This window comes from Oreochromis niloticus, linkage group LG23 (assembly GCF_001858045.2).
Source record: "Oreochromis niloticus isolate F11D_XX linkage group LG23, O_niloticus_UMD_NMBU, whole genome shotgun sequence".
Taxonomy (NCBI): domain Eukaryota; kingdom Metazoa; phylum Chordata; class Actinopteri; order Cichliformes; family Cichlidae; genus Oreochromis; species Oreochromis niloticus.
The window spans coordinates 44336816-44359671 of NC_031986.2; the positions used below are offsets into that span (position 1 = coordinate 44336816).

The following is a 22856-nucleotide window of genomic DNA, read 5'->3' on the forward strand; positions in this document are numbered from 1 at the left end:
AAGGCCATAAAAAAACATTTTATGAAGGCTGTAATTCACATCTACTAGAACCTCCACGTGTTCTCTCGAAATATTCACTCATTTGTCTCTTACCTCATTTATGACACGACCCTAGCAAGAACATTTGTGGCAGAAAGTAAACATCAGGCATGCTCCAGTTCACAGCTGAACCCGTGACTTCTCCTTCGTCCTAATTAAGTTTTGTTTTTTTTTAAATGTAGGTCCTGCTCACTGGCTCACAATAGAGCTCACACTGCCCTCACACTCCTGACACACTTCACACATGAATGCTCACAGTCACTGGGATGATATATTATCAACAACCTCTAACAACAAATAAACCACTATATATATATATATAGTGATGTATATGTATACTATATATATATATAGTTTGAAAATTAGTCAGAGACAAGAAGCATATTTTTCCCCATGCCAAAGACTCAGATGATCTACTGTGACTGCTTTTAATTTAATGAACATTAGTAGCAGACAAACTATAGTCCCAGCATTTTTTTCTTAAAATTTCACTGAAGTATGACAAAATAAAGGAAAAACTGAAATACTTATAGGGAGCAGACTCCAGACTCCAGTTTTCAGAGGGTGGGCATTTTGCCATGGCTTAGTATTAATATAATTATGGTTTTCTTATCTTAAATAAGGTAAATGAAACAGTACTTGCTTTCTACGACTATCGTCAACACATCAAATGAGAGAAAATAGTGTGTTGTACTGACTGTTTCACGTTTTTCTTTTAATTTGTCACCCCTAACTTGGTTCAGAGATGTTCCAATTATTATTATTACTCCTAATTTGACTTTCACCCGAGCACATGACCATACTGTAAAATATCAGTGTTATTTTTATGCATCCATTTGACACCATCAATGGTAGTTTTCCACAGGCCGCTGACTCTGCAGGTGGATTAGATGCTGAATGGAATAGTACGAGCGCCTCACCATCTGGCTCTCATATGGACATCAGTAAGCGAGGAAACAATAAGGAAATGGGTGAAAGTTACCGGCTTCTGATTGGCCAGCGAGGGGTTTGGGCGCTCTGCCCGCTGCTGATTGGCTGCTAAAAAGGTACACACAGAACAGCTCTGACGGCACGTAGCACGAGGGGGAAAAAAGAGCACGAGCACGCCTGGCCACGAGAACACACCACGCCCACGTTCGCTGTGACGTTGTAGAGCTAGCTGGATATAAATTAGCGCGCCTCCCGCTCGCAGTAGTACAGAGAAACACGCTGAGAGCAAAACGGGAGATTTCTGAAAGTATTTTTGGAGCGTTTAGAATTCTTATTTTAAAAATTTGGGATTTTCATTCCTGGTGAAACTTGTTCGTGACTGTTTGAACGAGACCTGTCCGGAAGAAGCGAGACGATGAAGTGCATTATAGGAATTGGCGGGTACGTTTGACTAGCTTTTCGTATTTATTTAACTACGAAGTCAACGGTTTTATCCGTTAACGTGAAAAATGGCTGCTGTAAGTCGACTAAACACACTGACAGTGGAGCAGGGTCGCGCTGCGGCGGTGCTCTGACTGCACTGTGTGGTGCAGTTCATTGTCGTTATTGCTCGTACAGGTTTGTTTTTGCCAAACCGGTGCTTTAGTTGACTTTTTTTTTTTTTTCTCGTAATAGTTATTGTTTGTCTCAGATTCATAGCTGTTATCATTTTTGGCCGCGTGTTTATCAGCTGCCCGCCACAAACATGTTCAAAGTCACATCCGGTCCGGTCGGTTTGTTGTTATAAATCGAGCGGGACTTTTGAAAATTCACCGCGAGGTCAGCTCAAAAGTGGAGGGAGATCTGAGTTTAGTGTTGTCATAACACGAAAACTTATTATTATTATTATTATTATTATTATTATAATACTTGTGCAACATTTTAATATTTAAATGTAACACATTTAAACTTGTTTTCTGAGTTGCACCCAGAGTTTTGTGTTTTCATTTGTTTCGTAAAACTGTGGGACTCTTAATAATGTACACAAATTGTTTACTATGTTGAATATTAACAAAGCTCAATATAACACATAAATACTCGCAGCCATAAAGCTAACGTAAGGTCATTTATTTTGCTCATAACACACTTGCTTTGGTGATAGCGGGCATTTTTATCACCCTGTGCCTTTTTGTTTACAGGGTGACTAATGGTGGTAAAACCACTCTGACAAATAACTTGATCAAGACTTTGCCCAACTGCTGTGTTGTGCATCAAGATGACTTTTTCAAGGTGAGTGTAAACTAGTGGATTGTTGTTTTTGTCTGTTTGTTTGTTTTTTTTCCATGCTGCTTTCTCCTCTTTGGACACTGCATGATATTTGCATTTCAACAAAATAGGAGGGCTTCCCTGAGTGGTACCCCACCCCATCCCCCCACTTTTTGTTCTCCAGATTAGCTCCAGAGTTGTCTTTCCCTTGTTGTCTTGCCTCACTGCTTCGGTCTTGTTTTCCCTTCCCTACATCCTTGAATTTCTCCATTTATACTCCTTATCTACATTTTCTTAAGATAGCCGTTAACATCAACTTCTCTTGTTATTTAGTCTTTTCTTATTTCTCTCTGTATAAGCACTATTACATTAGATAATGTGTTTTGCTTTCCACCCCCCCCCCCACCCCCCCCCTAGTTTAGTCACAGCTGCATACTTGTGTGAACGGCTTGCTTTGTTTTGTGCATGCCCCTTGCTGTGTACCCTCTGTACTCACTTGTTTGGCCTTAATAACTCTGGCATGTGAGTGGGATCTGCAAGTGTTCAGAGCTGTGAGGTTGCAGCAGTGTTTTATTGGTCACTGTTATTTCAGAAACCCGATCAGATAGAAGTCGGGGAGGACGGCTTTAAACAGTGGGATGGTAAGACTTCACCCGAAGACTGCCAGTGACTCATTAATCTTATGTCCACATAGCTGCCCATTTTAACATAGTTTACCCCCACAATCTATAATTGCACACATTACAACCATAATCATGCACATCACAAGTTTATTGTAGCCTTCAGTAGCTCGCAAACAACAAACACATATCCAATAAATTACATTGTTTACTTGGGTTTGTGCTGACCACCTTCTTTTTTTTCTTTTTTTTCCATCATTTCTTTTCTTGCTTCTTAATCTTTCTTTATAGTTATCACGGCGTTGGATATGGAGGCCATGACCAACACGATAAAAGGCTGGATTGAGAACCCGGTGAAGTTTGCCAGATCTCACGGTGTCCCTTTGTCTTCTTCCTCCAATTTGGCCAACACCGACGAGCAGATCCACATCCTGATTGTGGAGGGCTTCCTGCTCTACAACTACCCGTAGGTTTAAAGCTTTCATATCCTTTAATAAATGAAGTATTGTTGACACTGTGAGCACATTTGTTTGAAGTCAATCAGTTAATTATCTTCAAACAACTGATTTATCTGGTTTCATTAAAAAAAAAAATTGATAGCGACACACATTAGGCAGTATGAGTTCTGCCGTGTCACGTGTTGGTTTGGCGTGCTTACCACTCAGTCGTGTTCAGTGACGCCCACGTGGCCAGCTCAGGCATGTCCTGCAGTTAGTGATAAGGCCTTCAGCAGAAAGACGCTGTCAAGGTGCAACTCTGACATCGCTGCTGCTGCGTGTTCAGTGCGCTAGTGATGACTGTCAGAGGTGTAGATAAGGCGCCATCTGAACAGTTGCATAACTGAACTCCCTTGACTCTGAAGATGTTGTACATCATTGCGTCACTTTTCTGTCTGCCTTCTAGGCCCCTGCTGGATGTCTTCGACAAGTGCTACTACATCTCAATACCCTACGAGGAGTGCAAGAGAAGAAGAAGGTGAACAAATGAAAGATTTCACTCGTACCGTTGGGAGTTTGTCATCTTTTTCCTTAGTGGAAGTTCTCACTGTATTTTCGTCACTTTCAGTACGAGACAGTACACCGTCCCTGACCCTCCTGGCCTGTTCGATGGCCACGTGTGGCCCATGTACCTGAAACACAGGAAACAGATGGAGGACAGTGGCTTGAATATCGGTATGTCGCAGCTGGATTATGGAAGGACATCTTTGCCATCTATGTATGTTGGGAGTAAAAGCATTAAACATGTGACTAAATCATTTCCTTTGCAGTGTACCTCGATGGCTTGAAATCCAAACAGGAAATCTACAACCAGGTGTATGAAGACATTCAGAACAACCTGCTCAATCGTTTATAGGTAAGGAGGTGGAGGGAGTGTGCCACTGTTTCATTAATGTTCTAAACCGTACACAGTTTAGACATTTGTCTCCTATGGGGAACAATTCAGTTGTTTGTACAGCTAAAACATTTAGATCTTGAAGAAGTAGATGCATCATACATCCTGTACAAATGTTGATGAAAATATAAAAGTGTGGTGTGCAGACTTGTCTAACAGTTCTGTTTTCTGTTTCTTGCAGCAGGAAGACTCGTCTCACACCTGTACAGAATCTGTAAATAGGCCCAGTGACTTTTTTATTAAGGTGTTTTTGTAATATTCATTTTAAATTTTTTTTTTTTTTTGTAAATGAACGAATGAATGTTAACTTATCGTTGTCTTTTTATCATTTTTGTGATGATCAATGTTTTGGTTATTTCTGTGAAGGTGATTGTTGAACCGCTCGTTACTTTGTTACCATTACATTAAACAGCTTGTATTGGACCATTTGATGCCAGCCACATTCACCTGTCAATAAAAGCATTATTTGCTGTTGAAGGGAACAAACGTGTTGTTGTTTCTGTCACCGTGAAATCAAACGTCTGCAGATGACGTTGGCGTTGGATCACATACTGAATGGTAGCGTTATCAATGCTGCTTGTTGCCTTTCATCTTAAATCCTGACAGCCGTGACTGCACTGAGCTGTTAATAAGCCTGCCAGGGTTGATTAAAACAGGCCTGCAGTGTAAAACTGACCGTGTGCTGGGCTGTTCTAAAATCAGCAGGCTTACATGTTTTGTATAGCTTTATGTAAGGAGGATGAAAATCTTTGTTTAAAGAAGCAGCTCAGTGACACAGATTACCCGCCTTATTTAGAAGAGATTAAGTATATAATGTAAATTTATGAGGATTTGGGGACTTTTTTTTTTTTATAAATGTGAAAAGGAAACATGGATGTAGCTGTGGTCGTGGTGGATGTTTGTTGCTCAGCACCCAGTTTGTACTGGTTACTATTTTTTTTTTCTACATTTTTAATTATGTTTTTATTTAGTTTGAATTTTGAAATTTTGATAAAACTAATTTCCTGAATTACACAGATTACATGCGAAGGGTTTCTACTATCATCCAGCCCACTAGCAGGGGTGGGCAACTCCAGGCCTCGAGGGCCGGTGTCCTGCAGGTTTTAGATCTCACCCTGGGTCAACACACCTGAATCAGATGAGTTCATTACCAGTCCTCTGGAGAACTTCAAGACATGTTAAGGAGGTCATTTAGCCATTTGAATCAGCTGTGGATAAAGGACACATCTAAAACCTGCAGGACCCTCGAGGCCTGGGTTTGGACACCCCTGCACTATAGAGTACAGTTGTGGTCAGTTTTCATAAATGGCATAATGGCCTTTTAATGGTTTCTTTGAACTTTTTTTCCCAGGGTGAAATGATCGTCCAGCTTTAATGACTTAAAAACAAGAATTTGGTCTATTTTGATTTCATATTGTGCTTTCCATGCAGGTTTAAATATACACTTACTGCCCCACTAATATTACTGAATTGCAACCTGACTAGATGATGATCGACAAGCTTCTGGCATGTTCTCTTCTGGATATTGGGCCATTCTTCTTGGCAGGCTTTGAGAAGGCCGTTCCAGAAGTTAATGTCAGACGGCTTTATCCATTCCAAAATCAGTTTTGATTTGAGTTTCAATAATCTATAATCAATAATCTGTTGATTTGAGATGACATTGAAGACTTTGGAGGTTGTACTCTCTGGGAGCACCCAGAGCATGCTGCTACCATCCTGCATGACCATTGGCACAGTGTTGTTTTTATACATACATGCAAATCTTTTAATAAGTTGTGCTGAAGGTTCTAAAAATAGATTTTTTAACTTGACGAGATCAGAGCCCATTAAATTCTTGTTAGTGATCATGATTGTGTACAGCTGGTGGTTTCTCTTTATCAGCATAAGGATTAGTTTCACAGCATTCGTCAATGACTGTCTAAGAAGGACAATTGAACACAAGAAGGTCTCTCTGAGTCATATTTAAACAACTGCAGACTCCAAGAAGAAGCACGAGTCATTCACACGTGTCACTACTTTGCTAAGAAAACCCAAACTATCACCCTGAGATGAAGGAATTTGGTTGTTTGATGGCAACTTTTCCTCATGGCTACCAAAAGTGGTTGAGGTGAAACTTGCTAAGGGGGATTTAACCAAATATTAGTGGGGTGTATGCATACTTTTGACACTGAAAATCAAAGTTGTGCACCCAGTGCCTGTTTTTAACATGATTAAAGTTGTATGCTGTAGCATTATTCCACTCTGGAAAAAGAACAGTTCAAAGAAGTCATTAAAGGCTCGAACTCCTGATGAGTCCATGTAAACTTCCGATCGCAACTGTAAATATGGGACAGGCCACTTTGTGTAGCTGAGGTTGTTCAAATAGCTGAAGGAGAAGCAAGTGGTAGCTGAATTATCTGCTGCATGGCTATAATTCTTTGGTGACTCAGTGTAGCAGGCACTGCTCAACCTCTCTGAAGGAGTTGTTGAAGTTTTTGGGATCATAGCCGACTAACACGGATAACCAGCTCTTTGTTTTGTCACTGAGTAAATGGGCCATGCTGGATTTCATGTAGCTGATTCCCAGCTAGACCTGCAACAGTAGTGGGAAAACTCAGCAGCTCACAGTCATTTTTGGAAACCTTAATTACAGTACACAAACCAAGGTGAGCCATTTTTGCCTGCATCTATTTTCTAAACAGGAAATGCCCTTTCAGACCCGTATATCTGCCCTCCTGCATGTTTGCACAACACTGCACCTCTGAAATAGCTCAAGAAGAGTGGGTCACGGACTAGCCACAAGATCGAGACTATTAGCACGAGATTTACAGCGCATGAGGCCCGGGACACGTGCTGACATCACCTACGCTTTCATATTTATAAATAGGGCAGAATAATTTCCCGTTTCCCCCAAGGAAATACTTTCTCCAGACACAGAATGTGGTGTGAACTTCAGCTTATACTGCAGCTAAATATAGGACAGGTCAGACAGGTGACTGTATTTTAAGTGTCCTCTTTTACAAACTGGAAAGCAGCCCAGTGATACTTTGATCAAGAGCATTTGGATTGAACTAAAGCAGCCTGGACTTTATCACAAGTGCTCCTCTGGGTTTGTAGTGTGGCATATCCAGAAATAACACCCTTATATTCTGCCCTCATGCAGGCCTGGCTCAGATTTAAAAACAAGAAATCTGCAGTGACTCAAATATATCCACCTTCTCCTGTCACCATTTACAGTAATAATTCTTTCCCCAACTGCCAACTGCTCGTCATGACTTCAGCTGCAGGTACACGTAACCCATCATGTGAGTGGCGTGTGGAAATTGAGTGACAAAATAATTGTGACGCTCTGACAGGTGGTCGTGGTCTGAACCACACTGACCTTGACTCCCGGTGGCTAAATATGACAGCAGTATGTGTGACGGCTGTGGAAGCATGCACTCGAGACAACCGCAAATCAAAGAAAACACGCCTTTATTTACAAAATGACGCTGCGTGTACCTGGGCTGTAGGTGTAGTCACACACACGTGAACCAGTGCACGATTCGCCACAGATAAACAGGGCCAGTGTGGCCCAGTGGCAACGTTATCCCGAGCTGCTTCATAGTGCAAACAAATCCGGTCTAGACATTTTCCTGGACCCACCTGACTTCATTGCTGCACAGCATGATTGGATCATGTGACTGGAAGGCATCCATCAGCAGCATGTGGGCACACATGATTCTAATCTATAGCTGCCCCCACCCAAAAATAATAATAACACTACTGTGCTGAATGTATGGATCCCATGGTTACAAATGTGCACGAGGTGCTGTGTGTTTAATACCTAAACACTGTCTGTTTGCTAACACGTGGCCTGAAATGTATCTCAAATTAAACTTTGAAGGCTCTGAAAATGACTTTTTTCTTTGTTGTAGGGTGAAAATGATCCTTTAAATCATGATAAGCTTTGTTAGATATATTCCTAAAGTTGAGTAATGTATTGACTAACTCTGACCTTTGTGTTGGAATCACACACCTGCTCTCACTGTGAATCAAATGACAACAAAGTTTATTACCTATGGAAAATAAACTGTCTCCCTCGGTGTTGTAACATCCAGTGCACTTCTTACTGACAGCTGTTTACACAGAGATTAAATTACAGTTATAAGATTCTTTGTAATTCACATTTTACCCATAATTCAGTTTCTCGTTTTGTGAAATATAATGCATGCTCCTGAATAAACTGTGGAAAGTTATGTGACAGGAGTAACACTGAGCGTGGTCTTCTGCTGCTGAACTCATCTGCTTCAGGGTTTAACATCTGGAGATGCTCGACTGCACACCTTTGTTGTAAGAAGTGTTGAGTTACTCTTTTCTTCCTATTTTCCGGCAGCTTCTGAAATACTTCCTCATCCTGATGCTTAGTTTGAGCGTCCGATCTTAACTGTGCCTAAATGCACAGACCTGCTGCTCTGTGATTAGCTGATTAGATATTTGTGTTAGCGTGCAGGTGAACAGGTGTGTACAGGAACACGGCTGTTTTTCAAAGGGAATTTACTCGTTTATTCTGCATTTACTTCATTGCCACATTTTGTCAGTATTTTCAGTTTGTTTTTTTTTCTTGCTTAAAACATGATGGACATAATAATCTGTTACATGTGCTATTTTATGTGATGATTACTGTTACTTGAATACTTGAGAACCATTGTTAAGCTTGCTTACATAAGAATTGACTTTCGCTCATGTAAAGATTCAAACCTCTGCAGGGACTAAAATAACAGCACAGACATATTTGCAGCACGGGGCACCTACGATAAAGTGAAAGAATGTAACTGGGTGGCTTTTGTTAATGTTATTAGACGCATTATTAATTGTATTTATGCATTAATAAGTATGTAGCATTACACTGTTGCAGCAGTTTAGGTGGGACTGTGATTTCTTTCTTACCCTGACCTTAAACTACCAGAACATGTCAAAAAAATGTGGTGAAGTGAAAAGCTTAACATACCATCTGGAAAGTCGTGGATTATAACTAAAAAGAAAATACTCAGCGTGCTGGGATTTAATGAATTGCACTGAGCAGAAGTTTCTAACTGTAACACATCTTTTTGCTGTCAGTGGGTGACTTCCCCTCTTGGCTGGTTACTCTGAAATAAACATCCTTCTAGTGGGAGCCTCTCTCTTTAACCTCTAAACAAACTAAAGACAGACTTCATCATGGTGTCACATTCCAAGTGTGGGACTCAAAGTTGGGAAAGATTTGTTTTTAAGCACATGTGTCTGAATTAAAACCAGAGGCACAGTGTGCTACACAGGGTGAGACCTCCTGACGTGCTGAAAGAATCACACCAGGCTGTCCGAGCAGACGAAGCCCGTACACTGTGTTTATAGTCACATCCCACAAATTACATATGAAAACATGCATTTGATTTTACAGTGTTCTCTGGGCTCCAGGCTACCACACGGTCTGCACGTCTGAGCAGCCAGACTGCGCTGGCATTAGGGCATAAGGTGGCAGCTGGATGCTTCTCATCAGCCTGACTCACATTTTCAAATCTAATGCAAAGCATGAAGGATATTGACAAACATATTATGGCAGAGCTTATAATGATAGCTGATGATCTTTCACTGACTCACTGTTAGTTATTATTACTGTAGTTCTCAACATCTTTACATCTTCTCTGTTCTCACAGAACAGTACAGGCCATTTACATGTTGCTCTGCTTCAACATTAGACATAAATCCAGTGTCCATACATCCACCTGTATACACAAAGTACCAGATTACACTGGTATAAATGCAGTGCGCCACACCTCACAGCTTAAAACAAGAGGAACAGGACCCCGCTGATTGCACTGAACGTCCCTAAATGCGCATTAATCAGTGAGTTCTCAGTGTAACTTGAAACGTGTGTGATTACCAGTTTGAGCAGAACAACAGGAACATCAACAATGCTGACCAAAACTTTCGAGTCACTTCCTCTTTGTAAGATTTGTACAAATGCGGTGTGCGCGTGCCGTGACAGCACACGTAGAACTCGAGACTTAAGACGGTTGAGTCGTGGCAGTGATGAGTCAGACTTAGAAAAAAAAACAAAAACATGGTGTTCATGGTTTTATTGCATTTATGTTGCTATCATCTGTAAATATTATTTATTTGGTGTTATTTTATCCCTTTTCTACTACTGTTGTTCCTGTATTCGGCCCTTTTTTGTATTTAAATATTATTCTTTTTAAATAATGTTGCGAGATGGACAGTTAAATAAAGGTTTTATTTAATGAAAAAAAAAAAGATTTGAAAATGACTCGTGGCGGAAGCAGAGCACAGACTATCTGTGAGAATCTAACGCCACCGTGTGGTGCACAGCTATATTGCCATTGTATTTAGACAACGAAAGCTTGGGAGCTCACAGAGCAGCAGCAACACGAAAAAAACATTAAATAGCAACATAATAAGATAAATAGAAATGTTATATTATATTATATTATATTATATTATAGCGCAAACAGTGCAGGCTTTGGAAAGCTGTTCCTCAGACTGCCCAGTCTGTGACCTGGGTGGGTTGAGTCGTTCACAGTGTTGTTAGCCCTCTTGTGCGCGCAGACTGCACCCCCCCCCCTCACTGTGCTTTGCCCTGATATCTGCAGTGTGAGGTTGGATCGCTCACTCTCATCCTTACACCGATGCCACTTATTTCGGTCTCTGTTTGACATAAAAGGGCATATTTGTCACTTTATTGCAACTATATTTGCACTCTTGAGTTCCTTCATTCACTAACTGACTGATCATAAAGTTATTACTTGCGTTATGTATTCATCCTTTTCAACATAATTAATGAAATCACATGTAATCACTAAAATTTGTATTTTGGGTACAATAAGAGAGTTTCCGATGTAATGCCATTTTTTTAAATAGAAGAAATTAAATTCCACCACGGTTGTGAGTGCGGCTTCTTACTGTACATGGGTGGATACGGGCAGTTGTAAATCACATCACAGATGCCAAAAACCTCTCAAACCAAGCCCTCTTGCCGGTGATGCTGTGCGCAACCTCGTGACGGAGTCAAGCATATCCAAAACACCCCCTCACCTCTCGTGTCAAACTCAAATGTCAGCCTAGTTCATGCGTCACTTTTGGAGCTCCTCCGATAGAGTTACCATCCTGACGAGCCATGGAGAAGTTCGTGTTTGTGTTATTTTACTTATTTGGTGTTCTGGTGTGTTTGGGCACCGGTCAGCACCATCTGCGTACACGTGTTGGACCGTGGACACACCGGATTCAGTGGGAGAATAACGGTCAGGTGTACAGTTTACTGAGCACTGGGACTCAGTATCGTTTACCAGCACAGACACGGAGACGCGCTCAGCTTCTACTTAGAGCAAACAACCAAGTAAACCTCCCGGCTGCGTCCAGTAGACCCACCAGAACCGGATCTTGGGAATTCAACGAACTCAACGGCCATTTTCAACAAAACGAGCGCAGTCAAATGGATGCGTCGGTCCTTGGTGCTGATGCGGATCAGTATATACTCGCCTCGGGACGACCTGGCACACGCAGTCAGTCCCCACCCCGCAGCCAAACCACCACAGAGGCTGTTGGATACTCCGGGTCCCTCCGGTCAGAGTCTAACAGCAGCTCTTCAGCTCTTACCTCCATCCAAGAGTTCTCCGGCAGCGGAGTCCCACGAGGAGGCCGTAGTACACTTGGAGATGATACAGGTGCACAACGGGCCAGCGAGTCACAGGCAAGATTGACGGATTTTACGCACAGCCGAGGCGGCAGAACCAGGTCCCAGAGCACGGATTCAACTGTTCGATCACCTACCACATCAATATGGGTGACCACGGCAGAGGACGCTGGGAATGCACGTCGTATAACCCAGGAGACCACGCTGGGAGAGGCTCCCAGTGCGCGCGGTGTGCAAAGAGCGCACACTCTGACCAGAGTCACGCCAGAGTTAATTGTTTCTCCCACAGCGCTGTACAGCAACGCTGTAGAATTACAATTTCCACGTAGAGGGCCCGATGCCTCACGCACTTCAGACGCGAGTGACCCACGAGACCCGCACAGTATTCATCACAGGAACTCGGTTTTCTATAACGTTTACCCACCAGACCGCAGGAACAGGCTCAGTGCGCGCCCTCCACCAGGAACCGGCTTCGGGACCAGGTTCTTCCACAACGGTGAGACAGAAGCACCGAGGCAAAGAGACCAACGTCTATTAAAAAGTAGTTATGAAGAGACACGCATCTTGAAGCGTTAGAGACATTATCACGCCCAATCAATCAAATTGGTTTGGCGCCGAAAGGAGTGCCGAGCCCCAAATTTAAATCCCATCTGATGCAGATTTTAATGCATTTTAATGAGAACCGGAGTTAATGCCCCGTTATGACAAAACTAATGTCTCCCGCGCCAGAGCCTCTGAGCAAAGTTAAAATTAAATGCTTGATTGATAGACTTTAAGAGTCATTAGTGATTAGCCAGCAGTGATAGAGAAATTACTTCTGCAACTTATGACGGTATAAGTATCTAAAGTTGTCCATTTACATTTACAATGTCATTGTAAAGCGCTCTGGGTGCCTTGAAAAGCGCTATATAAATCCAATGCATTATTATTATTATTATTATTATTCCCAGGAAGCGGATTCTTATCATGCTGATCTGTATAGATACAGGTTCCGTGACTGATGATGTTACGTCTGCACAGTCAAATCAACACATGCAGCACTTTCCAACACTAACAGATGCAGTTTATTAGACAGTTTAAAACAGAGCTGTCAAACACAGACAACACAGACTCCATCAACAAACCTTTATGTTTCATAAGTACAGGACAGTCTGGTCAGTGATCTAAGAGAACTTTTTCTTTCATTTTACACATTTATCATGTAGAAAAACTGAGATATTCTGTTAAAATTGCCCTTCGTTATCTTATATTCAGATATCTGAGAGATTAAATGTGGAGTTAAACACATTTATGTGACCCTTGATGAGTAAAATGAGTTTGAAATCACATTAGTGGAAAGTTGATGCCCAGTTTTTGCCTCTAGGTTGTTTTACGTATGAATCATTTATGATGTTTTTTCTCTACAGGTCTTCCAGACTTGGTTCCTGACCCTTACTACATCCAAGCAGCCTCATACATTCAGAGAGCACAGATGTATGCGCTTCGCTGTGCAGCTGAGGAGAACTGTTTTTCCAGGTGCTTTATTGGGCTTTATGTGAATCTGTCTGTGAAGTCAACAATAATTGAAGTTGTTCTTCACTGACATTTTACAGTACAGGTTATTTCTGCTGTGCAACAGAAATGTGTGACGTCAGGCAGGACAAACACATTTACATCGAGATAATAAAAGATAGGACGTCTTTGAGCCTGCCTCACTGTGTGGGCCTACATCCCATTTGGATGCTACAGCTGAGTGACAGAATGACTGGACACAAACCTGGCTGCTGCCCGAGATTCTCTCCTCTGATCTGAGCAGCCACTCTGCCAAATAAAATAAACTCTGAAATGAAAGGCAAAGGATTTCTAAGGTGAATGCAAAAACTGCTGAGGCAAAACCAGAAACCACCTCTGCAGTAAATCATTGCGTTTGCCACTCAGTGAGCAGGAAAAAGAGTAAAATGTGCAGTGAGGCATGTATGTGTGGAGGACAAAGACTTAAAAAAGTGGTACAAGTCGATTCCGGCTGCGCACTCAGTGCTTAAAACTGTCCGAGTGTCATCTCGGCACACAGTGAAGGTGCTCCAGGTAATCTTGGCTCATTTCCTGTTTCCTTTTCCTTCAGCTCTGCAAATCACCCGAGTGTGAGTGACCTCGACTATCGAGTTCTGCTGCGCTTCCCACAGCGGGTGAAGAACCAGGGAACAGCAGACTTCCTCCCGGTGAGACCCAGGCATGAGTGGGAGTGGCACAGCTGTCACCAGTGAGTTGGAAACACCATATATGTCCTCAAAGTCACACCCCAGTTCCTGCAGAGTGACGTGTGGACACAGGATTTATAACTAACAGATAAAACATTCAAACATGTCCGAGGGAGAAGTTAATTTTAGGAAACTGTAGTTTCTCAGCCAAAGATGACTGAGGTGAGCGTTTTAGGAATATCCACTCTGTCATCATACGGAGCCCACAGTTCAGAAACAGCTGAGAGCAGACCAGATCTTTTCATTGGTACACGCGTAGGTCCATTTTGGCCTGGTCTCTTTGTACTAATACACCAACGTTTGGTTGTGGTAAACTGTATTCAATTAATTTGGTTAAAACATGACATTTTGCACTGAAATCGTGGTTAAATACAAGTATTAGCTGAAGTCATTTGTTTGTTGGTTTCACATTTTTTGAACGGCTGACAGTGTTTTTGGAACAAAGAAGCTCAGGCAGATTTGTTTTGGGGGTAATTCAAAGTTGTTGTTTTTTTGTTTGTTTTTTAAGCGAAACATGAGATTTAAGAGAATGCTACGTACTGTAAATACGACAGAAAGGACGGCTTCCTGAACACATTAGCAGAGAAGATTTCTCTCTCCTCTTCAGGCATTACCACAGCATGGAAGCATTTAGTAACTACGACCTGCTGGATGTCTCCACTGGACAGAAGGTTGCTGAGGGACACAAAGCCAGTTTCTGTCTAGAGGACACGTCGTGTGACGCAGGAGTACGGCGACGCTTTGCCTGCACTACTCACACACAAGTCAGTCTGCACTTTTTTATCTGTGCAGGATTTTCACTGGTTACGTCTTTCTCGTTTTTAATGAGTAAAAACGTGAAGATTTCCACTTTAAAGCATCGCAGAAGCAGGTTGTGTAAGTTTGGCCTCTTCTTAGGGTCTCAGTCCTGGATGCTATGACACGTACCACGCCAACATCGACTGCCAGTGGATCGACATCACTGATGTGCCGCCGGGAAACTACATACTCAAGGTGGGTTTGCAGGACGGATTTATACTATCGGATCATCTAAATCAGAACTCACATTTCATCTCTAAATGATTGTTGTTTGTTTGATTTTCAGGTAACGGTGAACCCCTCTCACCTGGTCGAGGAGTCTGACTTCTCCAACAACGAGGCTCAGTGTGACATCAGGTACACGGGAAGCTACGTCCAGGCGAGAAACTGCAGGATCGTTGTGTAAGTCGGGTCAAGTATTCTCGATTTTCACGAGTGACACTGGAGTTAAAAATGTTTAAAGTATTTTTGTCTTTGCTTCACAGGAGCTGACCTGACAGAAGACTGAACATCTCACAGACAAACATGTACTTAATCTCTTCTTACTGGTCCTAATGAGCAGCTGCTGATACCATCATCAGTTTGCTTCTAAATGAATCTGTATTTATATGATTTATTGTATCCAAAGCCAGGATGGCTCAATTTGACCTTTTACTTATTTATATGAACATTCATTTTAAGTGGATTTTTAAGCAATGCGAGACTGTGCTGTTAGCTGTTATTGTGAGACTGACTTGGTGCTTACCGTGGGGAAGCAGTGGTGCTCCACCTTTCCTCCATCACATCTATTAGGATTTTGTCAGAGAACAGCAAAATATACCCTGAAGTATCCATCGTGTGACTGCTCTTATTTAAAAGGTTCAAATGCTCTCATGTGTGGATTACTTCCAATGCTTTGCTCAAGCAGCAGTTTATAGTTTTATGTATTCTACTGAAACAAGACTCGACATTTGAAAAGCTTTTACTTTATGATAAAGCTCATTTAGATTTCTGAAAACAAAGGCAACCCCGACATCTAATTATTGAATTAGTCTAATTACAATTGGGAGCAAATATTTCTCAACCTGAACTCATCTGGCTGCCCATTAACACCAGTTAACACGAGCCGAGAGCCAGTTCAGCGTCGAGCGGTACATTTCCTAAATGCTTTAGGAATAACACACCTCAGAGAAATGCCTGAAATGATCCCACTTTGCTCATTAACGTCATCAAAATAGCAGCGAGAGAATGAGAGCGCTGTGACACTAGTGTGTTTTTGCGTGCTTGTTGTGTTGTGTTATAGCTGGTGAGTGATTGGGAAAACATTTAGTCACCTGGCAGTGGCTCCATGTGAGGCGTCTGCGAGTGTCTCGCTCTGTTTACACTTTGTCATCGAATTTAGTCGGGACCAATTGGGACGCTGTCTGGAGGGTGCACGGAAATGTACAAATAACCAGCACAAAACACAATTCTTCCTCTTTGCACCATGTTTTTATTTTTTTTAACGAGGCCTGTTTGCCACTCAGGAGTGGGTTGCCTCACAGAAACTTGGCAGAAAAACAAGCAGGAGGTATGTTCTGTATTGTACGGGCTTTTTCTTTGGCACTCTTCATTAGGCAAAGCAGGACTGTCGTGGGAACCAGTCCAAACCAAACATGCCCACTGCAGTAATTTGAACCTCAGCAGAAAACTTCTTGTAGTAAAATGGAAGATTTTAGCAGCAGTAAGCCTGAATGAAAGAGGATTTTTATGGGACGCATATGCTAACAGGTGCAGACCGGGGTCACGGGGGTTTGTTTTAGGATCACATTCACTGAATCATTTGCAGAGTTTGTCTATGGCAGCATCAAGTCACAGCCTGTTGCCAACTTCTCCAGTTCCTCGCACAATTATAGTAAGAGTCTGTTGGTCCCGATGAGGTCGCCTCCATTTGTTATGGACACCGAGGAAATCAAATGCACACGCTGATGCAAAAGATGGAAAAACTACCAGAGATGACATGGAAACCATGCTGCCTGCACCACATCCTGTATAACCGCATCACACTGTGCTCGAAACCCATTTCACTCATCCTCTTATCCAAACATGGACTCTGTGCTGAACCCACACCGTCTTTGGCCAGCGAACCATCTGAGTGTGAAAGAGGGTCAGGGCAGAGCCACCTCCTCCAGCGCTCCCCGCTGCTGTGTGCTAAGGGCGGGCCGGTGCGCTAAGCCTGCAGGGTGTGGGCAGAGCTGCAGGTCGCTCCGGCTGGAGATGACAAGGAGGAGAGAAATTCCACAGATCCACTGACGGGCAGGAAAACCCGACTGCAAACTGCTGACATCAGCGACGGAGCCATTCTTACTGTGGGCTGAGTGTCTGTGAGGCCGTGCACAGACTGTCTGAGACGCCCAGTCAACAAGTGTCTGAGCCAAGAGCCTAGAGCCCAGCGACACATGATGGACGTCAATATTCCTGGGTACAGACTTAGACTGGAAAGTGTCAATAAGCACTCACAGACTAAAAATATGCACGTGTGTTTAGAGTTTCACGCCCATAATGTTACGCTTGTCTTGTCACTTCACTAAAGCATCACACTTGTATTAAAGATGCACTATCAGATTTTTACAGTCACTTAGTGGCAGCATAACCGCCTATGTGAGCACAACACTGATCATCCCCTTACAAAACTACACACAAAGTCAGACATTTATGTGCAATTTTTCTCTACTTTGTGTTTGGTAATAGTTCTTAATTCATTTAATCGGCTGTTTTTCCAGCCACAGACTGTGGGTAAGAAAACACTCAAAGACACTCAAACACATCACATTTGCAATCAGATCACAAATGGACAGCACTAAAAGCTTGTGTAAGGTACCACAGCAGGCAGCCTGTGATAATAACAGGTGTGGACAATGACGCGCTCCACTTGTGTCCAGATCACTGAAACGCATTTTAAAAGGACGCATTAACAGGTCACAGACTCCACTTAATCACAGCTCACAGCTTTGTGTGCCACCATGTCAAGTGTTCTCTTTAATGCACTGCAAGAGAACATTTTCACAGCACTGACCAGCCACTTCATTAGGCACACCTGTTCATCTGCATGTTAACACTGTGCAGCTGTCACGCTCTGCAGAAAATGACTGATGTTAATACGCATCACTAGAAACAATAAGAGGGGCACCAAAGAGATGCCTGTTAATCTGTTAAACTAAACTTTTTGAAAAGAGATCATTTTTATTTTGGGACTGACTCACTGGCCACTTCATTAGGTATACCTGGTATAGTCCACCTTATTGCAAATGTCTAATCGGCCGTGCCAGTGCATATAGTCATGTAGATATCATTCAGATAACCTTCTGAAGTTCAAACTGAGCATCAGAATGAGCATCAAATAACCACAGGCTACCTGAGTGTTGTTGCTGACCATGTCTGTCCACCGTGTCACAAATCATCTCAAACTAGTATCTTGAACATGACGGTAAGTTCACTGTCTTCAAATGGCCTCCACAGTCACTGGATCTCAACCCAAAAGAGCACCTTTGGGATGTGGTTGAACAGAAGATTCACATCATAGCTGTGCAGCCAACAAATCTGCATCAGCTCTGCAATGCTGTCATGTGAGTATGGACCAAAGTATCCCAGGAACGGCAGATCTGGCAAGGTGTACCTAATAAAGTGTCAGATGAGTGTAGTCACTACATCTGCTGTTAACACCAAACACCAGTGGCCACATCACGACGTGCACAGTGTGATCTCTTCCTGTATTCAGCACCTGTCAGTTAGAAACCACGAGGCCCGGCCCACTGAGGGTCCAGATGTTCATAACAGCGTAAAACCATCACATATGACTCTGTTTCAGATCGATACGATCGCAGACAGCACCATGAATACATAAATACCAAAACACTGAAGTTTTAGCAACAGTGATCAATCACCCAGAAGTAAGAAACAAATGATAAAGTTTTCCTGTGTTGGTTGTTTTTTTTTAACTAAGAGGAAAAAATTGGAAAGTTTTCTCCCCACAGAGGCGACTGAGCTCCACAGCAGCTGCTCAGAACTAATAAAAGCACCAAATTAACCCTGACGCCTGTAGAGTCGCGCACACACATATAAAAGCTCAGTCGTGCTGCTGTGTTGTTTTCCTCCCACTGTGTGAGCGTGTGTGTAAAGTCTGGAATATGAGCTTCCATCACGAGTGAAATTATTCGACGTCAACTTAACGTTCCTTCCTCCATCCCTGCTCTGTATTTGCTGTGAGTGAACTGTTTGTCTAAAGCAAAGAGTCGAAGCTATTTGTGCGAGCGGGGGGAAATGACTGAATAATTTTCTCGGCTCTCCCGCCGGCGGCGTCTGATGTCCCAAAAGTGGAAACAATGTTTACCTGGACGGGACGAGGGCTCTCTAAACTGGACCGTTTACACACCGCTGTAGATTCAACAGCTTCCCCTGTTTGAAAGAGAAGAATCCTGTGTGTGATTTCCCTCCTGAAGCTGCTGTGCAAATATCAAAACACTCGACAGACTGCCTGTGCAAATGCATGCTGTTTTATTTATCCTGTTATTGTATTATTTTTGGGCCGGGAGGAGGTCTGGATGAGGAGGTCCAGGGGAGAGAGGGCGGGGGGTCATCCTGCTGAAGCCTTCCATTTATTTCTGTTCTTAATGTTCATATTGTTTTATTTGTTTTACACTTGGCTGTCAGACGACGTTAGCGTGTCTCCTGCCATGCCTAACATCTGTTCACGCTACACTGGGAGGACACATGTTGGCTCCAGAGACATACAAAACACATCCATGGAGACGTGAGCAGACGTGAGACTGTGCTGCTGTCTCATGTAAAACAAAATGTTACTGCACTGTGAAAAAGACAGGAGTCGACATGTTTGCTATTATGCTTTCGTGTAAGAGCACGAGACTAGTGCAAAGTTTAATCAGAGGGTTGCCTCATGAATCACAGCGTGCTGAGGCAGAGCGGGCCTCAAACTGCGCCTAAAGAAATCTCGAGTACGTCAAAAGCAATGCCACTGAAATTCAGTTTACACACGCCTAATTATTGTAATCTGGATTTAATATGTCCGGATTACAAAACAAATAATCTTATTGGATTTATGACAAGGTTTTGAAAATGAACAGCTCATTTATTATTATGTTAATTTGTCCAATTACATTTGAGCCCCGGAAAAATAAAATGACAGCTGTTCGTCAAGTGTTGATGCAGGATCTTTGTTCAACCCCTCGAATTAAAGCGGAGATTCTGCTCTTCATTTGCATTTTAACCGACTCATTTCATCTGCTGTGGTTCTGTACAGAAGCATGAACGTGTGACAGCAACAGTTTCTAGGCCTAACTGTAACAGCACCTGAGAGCTGTGCTTGCTTATTCTTCCTTCTACACTAGAGGGTATATACACTCAGCGGCCACGTTGTAAGGTACACCTGCTCAACTCCTCATTAACACAAATATCTAATCAGCCAACCGCGTGGTAGCACCTTAGTGCATTTAGACATAGAGGCGTGGCCGAGACGACCTGCTGAAGTTCAAACTGAACATCAAAATCAGGAAAAAGATCGTTTAAAAGTGACTCTGAATGTGGTGTGGTCGTTGGTGTCCGACGGGCTGATCTAAGGATTTCATTCATCACGCTTTGTATATGCTTGTGAGCATTGTCACAGTGTGTTATATACTATATTAAATATACTATATATACAAACTCTATAACAAAACTTATAACTGTGGCACACGCTGTGGTACATATGTAGGCTGTGAGTGTGTTATTAAATCCCAGACAGGAAATACAAACAGACTGCTAATTGTGGAGAAAATGTGGACAGACTGGGGAAGTAACTGCAGCGTGCTTTATAGGAAACGTGTCTTTTTATCAGCGTTCATCTTAATGAAGGACGTTATCACGTTCAGTATCTGTGCAGCGAGGTGAGAAAGAATAAGAATAATGAGACAGCAGCTAATGCTCCTCTTAAACTGCTGCATGTGTTTGGAAAACCAAAATGTGCCCTTTGACCTCAGCCCTTCACACCTGAATGTGACATCCTTTGCCAAACATTCAGGGCTACAGCCAGGTGGTTAAAAAATAATAAAGACAGATCAAACAGATGTCAGCCTTGTTCTGTTTGTTGGGCTTTTCTGCAGGATCTTTACCTTCCAGTATAAAGTGCCTTGTAATTTGGTGCTATATAAATACACCGTGTTCCAAATTATTATGCAAATGATGTTTTTATCTGATTTTCCTAAATAGTCGATTCACATCACAGTCAGCATAGTTTTCGATTCATCACCCACTAGAGTATAATTCAAATGTTACTCAACAAAACTCCCAATGAAAACAGTTGTTTTTCAAAAATAAAAAACTTAAAATGATCTGTTCCAAATTATTACTCACACAGAGTTTCAAAAGATTTTATAGGTTGTAGAGAATTGAAAATGGTCATTTGTTGAATTTGCAGCATTAGTAGATCAATTTTACTGAAATCAAAAGCTATTTCAATCAAAAACATCTCAACAGGTCAAGTTACATATTAACATTGGACCTTTTATTTGATAGCAGTTTTACAATTCTTGCATCCATGGAACTTGTGAGTTTTTGGAAAGTTTCTGCTTGAATGTCTTTGCAGGATGTCAGAATAGCCTCCCAGAGCTGCTGTTTGGATGTGAACTCCCTCCCACCCTCATAGTTTTTTGCTTGAGGATGCTCCAAAGGTTCTCAGTAGGATTGAGGTCAGGGAAGAATCGGGGCCACACCATGAGTTCCTCTCCTTTTACGCCAACAGCAGCCAATGATGCAGAGGTATTCCTTGCAGCATGAGATGGTGCATTGTCTTGCATGAAGATGGTTGTGCTGCAGAAGGCACAGTTCTTCTCTTTCTACCATGGAAGAAAGTGGTCAGTCAGAAACTCCAAATCCTTTGCAGAGGTCATTTTCACACCTTCAGGGAGCCTAAAGGGGCCGACCAGCTCTCTCCCCGTGATTCCGGCTCAAAACAAGACTCCACCACCTCCTTGCTGACGACGCAGCCTTGTTGGGACATGGTGGCCGTCCACCAACCATCCACCACTGCATCCATCTGGACCATCCAGGGTTGCACGGCACTCATCAGTGAACAGGACTGTTTGAAAATTAGTCTTCATGTAGCTCTGGGCCCACTGCAGCCGTTTCTGCTTGTGAGCATTGGTTAGGAGTGGCCGAATAGAAGGTTTATGCGCAACTGCAAGTCTCTGGAGGATCAGACACCTTGATGTTCGCAGGGCTCCAGAGGCACCAGCAGCTTCAAATATGTGTTTGCTGCTTTGTAATGGCCTTTTAGCAGCTGCTCTCTTAATCTGATGCATTTGTCTGGCAGAAACCTTCATCATTGTGCCTTTATCTGCACGAACCCATGTGTGCTCTGACTCAGCCACAAATCTCTTAACATTATGGTGATCACACTTAAGTTTTTGTGAAATATCCAAGGTTTTCATTACGTGTCCAAGGCATTCAACTATTTCACGCTTTTCAGTAGCAGAGAGATCCTTTTTCTTTCCCATATTGCTTGAAAATGGTGGTCTGCTTAATAATGTGGAACATCCTTCTTTAGTAGTTTTTCCTTTAATTGGGCTCACCTGGCAAACTAATGATCACAGGTGTCCGAGATTGATTTCAGTGATACAAAGAGTCCTGAGACACAATTCCATCCATGGGTTTAATTGAAAAACAACTTATTTATTCTTTATGACACTTAAACACAATTTGCATAATAATTTGGAACGCGGTGTAAAATTGAATTAAAGTTCTGGAGGCATCTGATTAATTTGGCCTCCACATATTAATATTTCTGCATATGAAATACTTCAAAGTAACTCCACCTGGAGCAGCAGAAACAGCAACATGTTGCTTAAACACTAATTGTTCTGTATAAGTAATCTAAAGGTGTTATATAAAATAACCCAGCATCAGAGACATCAAACATTTTACCAATGATCGCACCAA

At 42.4% G+C, this 22856-nt stretch overlaps 2 protein-coding genes across 4 annotated transcripts; both read left to right on the forward strand.

Moving 5' to 3' along the window:
• Positions 1 to 1176: 1176 nt before the first annotated feature.
• On the forward strand, positions 1177 to 4708 carry mibp (muscle-specific beta 1 integrin binding protein). Of its 2 annotated transcripts, XM_003440048.3 has the most exons (8): positions 1177 to 1410; positions 2148 to 2238; positions 2807 to 2855; positions 3126 to 3300; positions 3738 to 3809; positions 3900 to 4006; positions 4102 to 4187; positions 4408 to 4708. In XM_003440048.3, exons 1-7 carry the CDS (start codon positions 1385 to 1387, stop codon positions 4185 to 4187), a joined length of 606 nt encoding a protein of 201 aa, XP_003440096.1. In that variant the 5' UTR covers positions 1177 to 1384; the 3' UTR covers positions 4408 to 4708. The 2 variants fall into 2 exon arrangements, with proteins under 2 accessions (XP_003440096.1, XP_019207705.1); XM_019352160.2 differs by lacking the exon at positions 2807 to 2855 and having other exon boundaries at positions 1186 to 1410.
• Positions 4709 to 9921: 5213 nt separating this feature from the next.
• Positions 9922 to 15740, forward strand: loxl5a (lysyl oxidase-like 5a). Of its 2 annotated transcripts, none has more exons than XM_025902870.1 (7): positions 9922 to 10070; positions 13281 to 13389; positions 13976 to 14113; positions 14719 to 14875; positions 15009 to 15104; positions 15196 to 15311; positions 15395 to 15740. In XM_025902870.1, exons 2-7 carry the CDS (start codon positions 13346 to 13348, stop codon positions 15399 to 15401), a joined length of 558 nt encoding a protein of 185 aa, XP_025758655.1. In that variant the 5' UTR covers positions 9922 to 10070; positions 13281 to 13345; the 3' UTR covers positions 15402 to 15740. The 2 variants fall into 2 exon arrangements, with proteins under 2 accessions (XP_025758655.1, XP_003440032.1); XM_003439984.5 differs by lacking the exon at positions 9922 to 10070 and adding an exon at positions 11305 to 12370.
• The last annotated feature ends 7116 nt before the right edge of the window (positions 15741 to 22856 follow it).